General features: G+C 37.2%; 1 protein-coding gene across 1 annotated transcript in view; it reads left to right on the forward strand.

The window, feature by feature from the left end:
• Snx7 (sorting nexin 7) overlaps positions 1–9,763 on the forward strand; it is a 69,302-nt gene extending 59,539 nt beyond the window's left edge. The window contains exon 9 of the mRNA XM_048352021.1: positions 9,574–9,763. Coding sequence (XP_048207978.1) covers positions 9,574–9,651 — 78 coding nt within the window. The 3' untranslated portion in view covers positions 9,652–9,763. The remainder of the gene's footprint in view (positions 1–9,573) is intronic.
• Positions 9,764–10,570: the final 807 nt, after the last annotated feature.

The raw sequence follows: 10,570 nt of genomic DNA on the forward strand, positions 1-10,570 counted from the left end.
TACTGTGTTTGTTTTCTTTGTCTTTAATACATCAAAAGTAGCTTAGTAGTATGAAATAACAGAAAATTTACAAGAGGTAGAGAAGTTCTGACAAAGGGGAGTTTGTAAAGGGAGCATTGTGGTAGCACGCATGGTATGTGCAATATGTTCTTAACATGCACCTACATGACTACCATTTCTGATGATGCCACAAGCCATCCTAAACTTTATTACAAATGATTTCAAAGTTGCTACTTAAGGAAGATTTGGAGTTTAGATTTTCATCATAAATTTTGTTCCTTCAGAGCTGAAAAGACAGAAAAATTACTTTGTTAAAAGAGGCAATGAGAAGAATATCTTCTTAGTTCCAACTAGCAAAGAGCAACTCATCTTACTATGCCATTAACTTAAGAGTAAAGTACCTCTTTTTTCAAAACCTGGGAAGAGAAATAAAAGAAAGAAAGCCCTAGCCATTCTCAGTCAGATTTCTTAGCATTTAGTGAAGTGGCTTAAAAAATTATAGAAGAGCTCGTTCTGCTTTCAAGTCACAGACTTTTTTTTTTTTTAAGTGTATGATTTAAGTAGAGAGAACAGTTCTGAAAGGCAGAATGGAACAGATCCAGAATCAGACTCTACTGCAGCTGTGGATGGGCTGGGGGTGGGGAGGGGTGTGAAAGCCAGGAAGGTGAAGGAGAGGAACACAGTTGTAACTGGAGGTGTTTCAGGAGGATGTGAGATTGGGAGAAAAACGAATAACTTCCAATAGTACCAGATCCAATCCCATTGAGTATAGGGATCCTCTTTGGGGAAAAAACAAAAACCTTGGTAAACTGCAATAAGATTGGCAAGCTGTGATTCCCCTCCATGGGAGCCGTGTGATGAGCACTGAGAAACAGCAGCTGTATTTCTGCTTATCTCCTAATTTCTCCATCTTCAGAATGGAAGAGAAAGTGGATGGGGCTCAGCCATTATAAAGCAAAGAAAAGGAAATTTGAATGCAGTATATTAAAAGAGATCAAATGAAAGCTATTCCTTCTACAAAAAGAAAGCTGCGTATAGTTCTTTCCAGTGTGTGGTACAAAAGTCCTTTACCAATTCAAAAATGGACAGCTGAAGTCCTTTGCTATAACTGACACCTACAGTGAAGGCTGGCACTTCTCACCCAGGCCAAGTTTGTTGTTTCTTTCTTCCCAGATGAATGCTAATGCTAGCTCCAGAAAGATGAGAATACTGGAACTGGAATGGTGACATCTCTTTCCAAAGTAGTAACTTCCCACACAGTCACACCACACAGAGTCACCTGATCACACAGTCATCTGAAACTGTTTGGCTCCTCATGAAAAGCCACCCTGGAGGAAGAGAGATGGATTTGGTAGACTTGTCTAGTGGCGTTTGAGCCTAATCAATGACAGGTAGTATTTGAATTTTCTTTTAAAATCTTGGGATCTTAGGCAGAGCACCTGCCTAATAATAGCACGAAGCCCCGAGTTCAAACTCTAATAGTGCCAAAATTATGTGTGTGAACAAATAAATAAAATCTTGGGACAGATACATAAGAATTATGAAACAGAACATGTTTTAAAAATATTGTTACCTCTTAGGATGAATGAATTTAGCCTTCTTTAAAGATAAGCTCCCTTTTTTAACCATCAAAACCAAGATGACTAGAATAATAATAGTAATAATAATAATAAGTGAGGGGGCTGGGGATATAGCCTAGTGGCAAGAGTGCCTGCCTCCGATACACGAGGCCCTAGGTTCGATTCCCCAGCACCACATATACAGAAAAGGGCCAGAAGCGGCGCTGTGGCTCAAGTGGCAGAGTGCTAGCCTTGAGCGGGAAGAAGCCAGGGACAGTGCTCAGGCCCTGAGTCCAAGGCCCAGGACTGGCCAAAAACAAAACAAAACAAAAAAATAATAATAAGTGAGAATTGTCTAGAACAGGAACTCTTTTTATTTTTTATCTTTGGAAATTATACTTGCTTAGCTGATGCTCTACAACTTGAGCTGTGCCTCCAGCCCCATATTTTGCTGTACTTTTGATATGGAATCCCATGGACTTTTCTTTGCTAGCTGGCTTTGAACTATGATCCTTAAGATCTCCACTTCCTGAATAGTTTAGGATTGCAGGAGTGAGCCTGCTAGCCAGCTTGTTTTTATATCAACTAAATATTCCAATCTAACTCATCCTTTGGCCCTACTATTGACTGTCTTATTCACTGTGAGGCATTAACTAGAAGCCTGACTGTCTAGGTTAGGAATGTAAAGCTTTGATGTTTTCTGTAGACCACACAATTCATTTTGGTATGGCCTTTATGGGGATACATCAACTTTGTATGACCTTAATGTTATATACAACAATCCATTTTATATCTAGGAGTTCTCTTGTGTTTATAACAAGGTCATACACATTATTGCGTATTGAGGATTAACATTATATCCTTTTTTACAATCTGTATCAAGCTAACTACTTTTTAATGTGTAGTCAGTTTTTGCAAATAGAATAAAAAGTATACAATTAAATAATGAACAGAAAATACATACAATAGAAAGAGATGGAATAAACTTGTATAATCTTTTAAATTTGTGCTCTTACAGACTGAAAAAAGGCTTCAGCATTGATCATAGTTTCAAATCATAAACTTCTATGGATGCTGTTATGGGTTGACAGGGGTGGGGGGAGTAATTCAGAAGTATTTGTGGAGATTAACCACAATAATTGCTTAGAAAAATGCATGTAGGTTGGCAAATTGTTACCAGAAATTTTGGATAAATGAAGAAGCAAGAATTAAAAATTGAGTTCAAGACAGTCTGCATTAAGTTAAATAATGATTTCTATTCAAGTCATAGCTATAACTCATGGTTATATATAATTATACAACTGTTTTATACAAATATTACATAATTGTGGAATTCTTAAAGATTATTGTTGTTTTCAAAATTTCTTCTCTCTCAAACGCTTCTATTAGATTCTTACCTGTATATTCTTTAATATAGTGACTTAATTATGTATGCAAATGAAGTATAGCTTATGTATAAATGGATATTTATAGCATACTACAGACAGTCTGTACATTTCCTTATTCTTTGGACAAGATATGCTACATTTTTCTGAAGTTAAATTACTCAGAGATTTGAATGTAAGAAGATTAGAAAAGGAAGAAATGACTTGAAATGCATAATACATGAATACATAGTATTCCATGTACAGACATGAAAATAGAATTAGGTAACTTGATAGGACAGGTGGGGTTAGGAGAGATGGGAGAGAATGATGGAAGGGTTGGCATCGATTAAGATGCATTATACTCAGAAACTTACATGTTGAATTGTAGCTTTTGCACAGCTACTTAAGGATGGTAAAATTTTTAAGGAAAGTAAAACAGACATGACACACCACATGACATAATATTTTTAGCTCACACTAATCCTACTATAGAGATTCCCGGTGTATTGGACAATTTTCTGTTCTGACTTACCAATTTGTAAAAGTGAGAGAAGCAGAATAAATTGTAGTCAAAGCTCCCTTATAGTTTTCTCCAATTTTGGATTTGTCCTCAAAACACTACAGAATAATAAATAAATGGACCACAAGATGGCGTGTGTAGCTAATGTGTCACTTACATGGTACATGTTTTCTTGAGAGAAGTAAAAGGAAATTTCAAAAAATAATATGCAAATCCTGCTATTTCAAAGTCACAGATATTTCTAAAATTACAAATTGGCAGATGAGTTTCTGAAGCTGAGTTTAAACTTTCCTAAAAATGAAATTCAATGCATAATGTGGAGCTATTGCCACATGATAGAAGTTACAATTTTCTGGCAACATCATCTCAGATTTCCTTCTGGGTTGATGGTACCTCAGAATAAAAAATTATATGTAGTTCCTAAAAGTCTTTATTAATGATTGGATCTTAAATCTGCTAAATTAGATACAACTTCAAGTCAGATCTTAAATCTGATATAATATCACTATGTATCATGTATAGTAGTCATGGAATATTAATGTAATTATATCATACAGCATGACTATATTATGTAATGCTACATATGCTTCATATTACATATTCATTGTCTTCATCTTAGGCAATGCTCAATAATTTTGCCGTGATATTGACGAAGTGTAGTTCTACACATTTGAGCTCCAGTATTCCCTAAAGTGTAGCTAGTGCTGTCTGTGCCCAGCACAAACAACATTAAAATCCTTAGAAAGTAATCACAGGAAGAGAGGCATTGTCAAACTCTCTTAAATGGTATTTTTTTCCTGTTGAAGGGGAAAGTATATGCATAAAACTTTTGTTTTATAATGGGAATTTCTGGGTTTAAAATAGTAAAATTTGTCTTTTGTCGTATCTTCTAATAAGTATTGTTTCTATTTTAGGCAACTTTCTAGTTATTTTAGTTTATTATCATTGATAAACACTGATCCTGTTGAGTTAATTGGTAATGATGTGGTATTTTGGATGGAGTTACGTTTTCTTGAAACTTTTTTCCTGAGCCAGCTGGTGGCATTGGCTTGGAGATAGGAAGTAGGGTTGATGTTCTCCAACCGTAGCTAAGCGTATGAGTTTTTGAGGGATAGAACTTGTGACTTTAAGCAAGTTGAACTGGAGGAATTTATTTCAGTCAGTCTCATCCTCATCTATAAAGTAAACACTGAAAATTAAATAGCTCTTGCCTCATTATAGGCTCCCTTCTGTGTTAGACTATACATGTACCCAGATAAGCACAGGTATCGTGGGATATATGAAGATTACTAGCAAGTCGCCAAATGTAAGCTGTTCTTAAGCTTTCATGCACAAGAGTCTCAACTTACATATGTCTTAAGCCACAATCTTTCCTTGAGCCTGCAGTTTTGAATATAAAAATATAGGTTTCACCATAGCTTCTTTTGTTGATGATCCTCTTGTATCCCCTTCCTGTGGTTATTCCCACACTATCACCGTATCTCATCTGAGTACCCTGGATACTGTACATACTGGTATGAGAACTAGGGAAGTAAAAGGGAATATCAAAATCAAAGGATAAAAAGACAAACAACTCCAAAAGCAATACTTGCAAAACCACTTGGTGTAAACCAACTGAACAACTCATGGGGGGAGAGGGAAAGGGGAGGGGAGAGGGGGAGAATGAGGGAAGAGATAACAAATTGTACAAGACATTTACCCACTGCCTTATGTATGAAACTGTAACCCCTCTGTACATTACTTTGACAGTAAATAATTATTTTTTAAAAACATAAAAAATGTATAGGTTTCAGAGAGGCACCAGTGGTTCATGACTGTAATCCTAGCTGCTCAGGAGGCTAAGATGTGAAGATTGCCAGGCCTGAAAGGAAAGTCTTTGAGATTCTTATCACCAATTAACTACCAAAATACTGGAAGTGGGGCTGTGGCTCAAGTGGTAGAGTGGTAGCTTTAAGAAAAAAAGCTCAGAGACAGCACCCAGGCCCTGATTTCAAGTCCCAGGAGTAACACTGTATATTTCCAAGCTACTGAATGAATGAAAACTATCTACCTCAGCATCTAGCATTATGATCTATAAACATTCTTAAATGCAGCTCACCGACAGTAATATCAGCTGTTGTGGTGCTTGAAGAGATTTCTCATATATTTATGAATCTTCTCTTTGGAGAAGATTCATAATGATATCAATACCACATATTGGAAGGGAGGTCAAGTTTTAAGCTCGCCATCTTCCTTACTGGATCAAGCCCAGCAGATGCAACAAATTTGTACATTATAGGTGATCTCACATTTCAACTTTTTGTCAGTTGTAGTCAGCCTCTTGAAACCCATTCCAGTTCTGAGACAAGACATGATGGACACACCCATTGTTCTGTGAATAGGGAAATTGATCCAGAGACATTTCAGATTTGCCAGAAGCCACTGTGGTCCCACTGCCTCAGATCAGACATGTTAGTGGATGCTCGTGTTGCTCCTTACCTCTGAAAGCTTCCATGGAATGCTGGATTGTAGCTATAGTAACTACATTATTGTCACCATTGGGTCTCTAGAAACATCCATCCCATCTGCTTGTGGGATGACTACCCACTCATGAGAACTAAAGCATCCTTCTACTCCACTCATGGCAAATGTTGGCGCCACTTCTACTGAAGCAGCCAGATATGTTTCAAAATGAAAAGTTTAGTTTTAGAATTAAACCTCCATTTGTTCCTGGTACCCCACCTTGGAAGAAACAGCCCTGTGCTCACAATTAGATAGCATACCTAAATAGAACCACCTGGTTCTATCAAGGAGCTATATTACATGAAATATTATGAATGGAAAGTGGTGTCAACTCACTCCCAAATAAGCACAGAACTCTTCTTGTTGATTTTCCCCCTGGTCTTCTGAGATTCTAATTTAAAATGAGCCGATTGGTACCACAAAGCTTAGAGCAGCAGTGCTGACAGTAGTTTTAATTGACAGTCTGATTTCTACAGATATGGACCAATTTCCCTGATTGTAATGATTTTAAAATAAGTAAAATTAAGTAAAAGTGCCTAATACCAGTGAAAAGTCAAGTATAATGAAATTGCCTTTTCAAAACTATAACTTAGAAGTGAAGGCGAGCCTCATACCAAGTTTTGAAATGTCTGCTGTTCATTTGCTGACTTGCACATCCTTGTGATTCCACAGTGCTGAGAGTTGTTCAAAACTCTGTGATATAAACAGTCCATTTCCCACGTTTTTTTCACTTGGGCTTTCATGTTGAAAAGAAACCAAGCTGGGCACCCATGGCTCATGTCTATCATCCTAGCTATTCAGAAGGCTGAGATCTGTAGATGGCAGTTTGAAGCCAGCCTATGCAGACAAATCTGAGAATTTCCATCTTTAATTAACCAGAAAAAAGCTAGAACTAGAGGCGTGGCTCAAATGGTAGAGTTCCTGCCAGGAGCAAGAGCATGAAGCCCTGAGTTCAAGTGCTGGTACTGGCACACATAAATAAATAATTGTTAGATACTATCTTTTAAATAAGTGATTTATACATTAACTGATATGTGCACAGAAAAATCAGGTAACTAGTGCAGTATTTGCTGAAAGAGACAAATGTTTATTAGTAAAAATACATGCTAGTAAGATTTCAAAAGAGGATCAGCTAACCTGGGGAGCTTCATATAATACCAGGTCAAATTCCAGCAAACTTAATGTCAGCAACCAAAGTAAGGAGCAGGCTTTTGGAACAGGTAAAACTTCACATTGTTAAGCTTAGAAGACAATAGAAGCCAGGATTGTCAGTTCCTACATGTTCAGAAAGCAAAACACAGCTATTAAGATAGCCAGTACTTCTCTTCTCTGTTTATTTGCATTTACTGAATGCTTGCCATTCACCTAGTGTGGGTTAACTCAGACTATCCATTGAGATGTATATTCCCAGAAATAAATAAAAATGAAGAATTTCCAAGACATGTGTAGGGAACTCGTTTCCATATACTCAACTTTTCTATACTCTTTCATGTGCTGCTTCCTGAAGCTCCATCACCCTGATGCCTCTGGAATCATGCATGTGCTAGTCCAACTCCTTCCAAAATTGTCCTCCCATTACATGAAGGAAAGATAGCTCATCCTGTTCACCATTGGCTTAAATGACCCCTAGTGGGGACACAGGAGACTGGTGCTTCTCTACTTGTTGAGGAGTGAGCTCTGCTACCTAGGAGACTCGTGAGGTCAGTCAGAAAGGTAGTTAGGCCATTTGGGCCTCCATTTTTTGTGTGTAGAGCAAGGTTTATAGCAAGCAGTATAATTTAAAGAAACTGATTATTGATTATGTAAAGCAACTGATAATGTCTGAGGATTTAGATTGGTATATGGTTGTTGCATCTGTGTTATACTAGTAATACTAGTATACTAGTATACTAGTGCTAGTAATTCTGTACTGCTCAGTGTATCAAAACATGTAAATCTTCCTTCTGCCTGTAGTGTAGAGAAAGGAAAGGCAATTGTTAAATAGCTACTTTGCCTCTTTTACCGTATTTCACTGTCCTTTTCATTGCTTACTTTGGAAATGAAAACATTGAGTCACACATGATCTTAGCCCAAGGGCAAGAAATGATTGGGAATGTTTAACCTCAGAAATACTTATCAGGCCTGGGTGGCTCCCAAGACCTTCACCCCTAATGACACTGGCATAGTTGAAGCATAGTATGATGGGAATAGATTGATCATTTGAGGACTACACCATCTTTGGTGACATTTGGATCCTTTATTTGACAGGAATTGTCAACAGTAGACTATTCAAAATATTGTTTTGACTTTTACCTTGAGGACATTTAGAAGTTAGTTTATTTAGATGGTTGTTTAGAAGCCAGATTATGTGTGATTTTGCAGAGAAGAATAGAAAGAGTTGTAGCAGAGAGTCTGCTCTTCATCAGCCCTTTCCACCCACTTCCCTCCTCTTTCTCCTCCTTCCCCTCACCCGCCCCCCTCTTCTTCTTCCTCTTCTCCTCTGATCAAGGTCTGTGCTGCTTAAGCCCTGAACCCAAACTAGAGTTCCTTGCTTTTCTAAAAACATTGTTGGTATATTTTTAAGTTACATTGGTAGGGTTTTTTCATTGTTTTGTTTGACTTTTTAAAATCATTTTCATTATCTTCAAATAGTTGTACAAAGAGGTTTCAATTCAACATGTCAGTTTATGTGTATAATGCATCTCAAGGTCAGTTCACCCTCCATCATTCTGCCTCCTCCTCCGATCATTCTACCTCCACTCATCCCCTCAACTCTCCTAGTTCTATTTTCACATCTGTACATTGAAGTTTGTGTTGGTGTTCACCTCCTACTCCTCCTCTTGTCTGTGCTTCTCCCCTTAACTCTCTAATCCCCACAGACAAGCCATGTTCCAGCTTCTGTGGATTTGTCTTGTTCAACTGTCTGTGAATATGGCCAAAGAAGCTATCTTGAAGAAATGTTCTCTGTACCTGATTTATATAACTGTAATCCCTCTGTGTATCACTTTTATAATAATAATTTTTTTAATTTAAAGAAACAATCTTAGAAATTAATCCATCTTTCAAATTCACAGTTAATGTTGTGGGAATCAAGTCTCCCTGTGACAGGCATGCATGTGCATAGCATGACACTACACTACATTGCATGACTCTCTAGATGCTAATGCCTTCCTGATTAGATTCATGTAGCTCCATCTTTTCTCTATGTTTTATTTATTTTTGTTGGTTATAGGGCTTGAAGTCAGGGCCTGAACACTGTCCCTGAGCCTCTTTGAGTTCAAGGCTAGTGCTGTATCGCTTGAAGCCACAAAGCCACTCTTTTTCCCTATAGAGGACCACTCTATTTTCTCTCCTGGCACTGGGGTCATAGTAGTGTACCTTAGAAACTACTCCATGCTAATCTTTCAACCTTTGAGGTATTTTCCTCTCATTTGCCAATAATCCCTCCTTTAGAATTAAGGAGGGATTTTAATCCCTTTATTCCCTCCTATACAATTAAGATTCGGGGAATAATGAAAATCCTGGCCAGATGAGGGTAGAAACAGGACAGATTGCTGTAGAAACAGGTATGTGGGGATTTATTCAGCCTTGTAACACTGAAAGTGAGCTATTTGTGATCTCTGCATGGTGTGTCTCTATTTGTCAGTGCCTTGCTACCTGGGAGTCATTCCTGACATCACAGACTGAGCTCCACCTGGAAGAAGACTCAGAAGAGAAATTGTGATCCCACTGAGGACTTCTGCTTGACCTTTGGGAAGACAGCATCTATCAACCAAAGTTATTCTTTCTCAGTTGGCTGGGCCCTTCTCTTTATAATAAAGTCAATGGAAAATGTCTCATACAATCTGGAAAACCAACAGTTTGAAAACTCAGGTATTTCAGGTTGTTGACATGAATTTGGAGATGCAAATATATCTATATCGACATATAGGTCTATGATGGGTTATATATTCTGTAGATATGTATCGATCTATTTTATTATATAGATCAATATGTATCTGTAATGACATACAAAGTTTCAGCTTAATTTTAATTATGGTCTTAAATTTATGTGCCAATTATTGCATATAGAGATTTTTTTTCTTGAATACTTGACTGTGGAACATGACATTTTAAATATGATGTAAAACTCAGTTTTAATAAAAAGTTTTAATAAGAAATGGCTGTGTTCTTTTTCTGTTAGTTGACCAAGCCTCTGAAACAGATTCTGATATGAATTCACATTGGCACTGTTGGCTCATGCCTGTACTCTTAACTATTCTGGAAGCTGAAATCTGAGGATCTCAGTTCAAAGCTAACCTGAGCAGAAAAATCTGAGAGACTTCTGTCTCCACTTAAGCCAGAAGTGGAAGTGTGGCACAGGTGGAAAAACTAAGGGCTAGCACCCTTAGTTCAAATCCAAGCACTAGCACCAAATAACACCACCAAAAACAACACCATCACAAATCAGTTCAGCATTTCTTAGCAAACATATTATGCATTTGGTTACTTTTTCTGAAATACTATTTACTTTGATATTAACAATTTGAAGTTAATTATATAAATAATAGAGTGATTTAATATTATTAACTATTCAAAATATTGTTGAAACTTAAATTGTTACCTTCTACAACTAAAAAAGTGTTTCCAAAATTCACTTGCTA

This window comes from Perognathus longimembris, chromosome 7 (genome assembly GCF_023159225.1).
Source record: "Perognathus longimembris pacificus isolate PPM17 chromosome 7, ASM2315922v1, whole genome shotgun sequence".
In the NCBI taxonomy this organism is placed as follows: domain Eukaryota; kingdom Metazoa; phylum Chordata; class Mammalia; order Rodentia; family Heteromyidae; genus Perognathus; species Perognathus longimembris.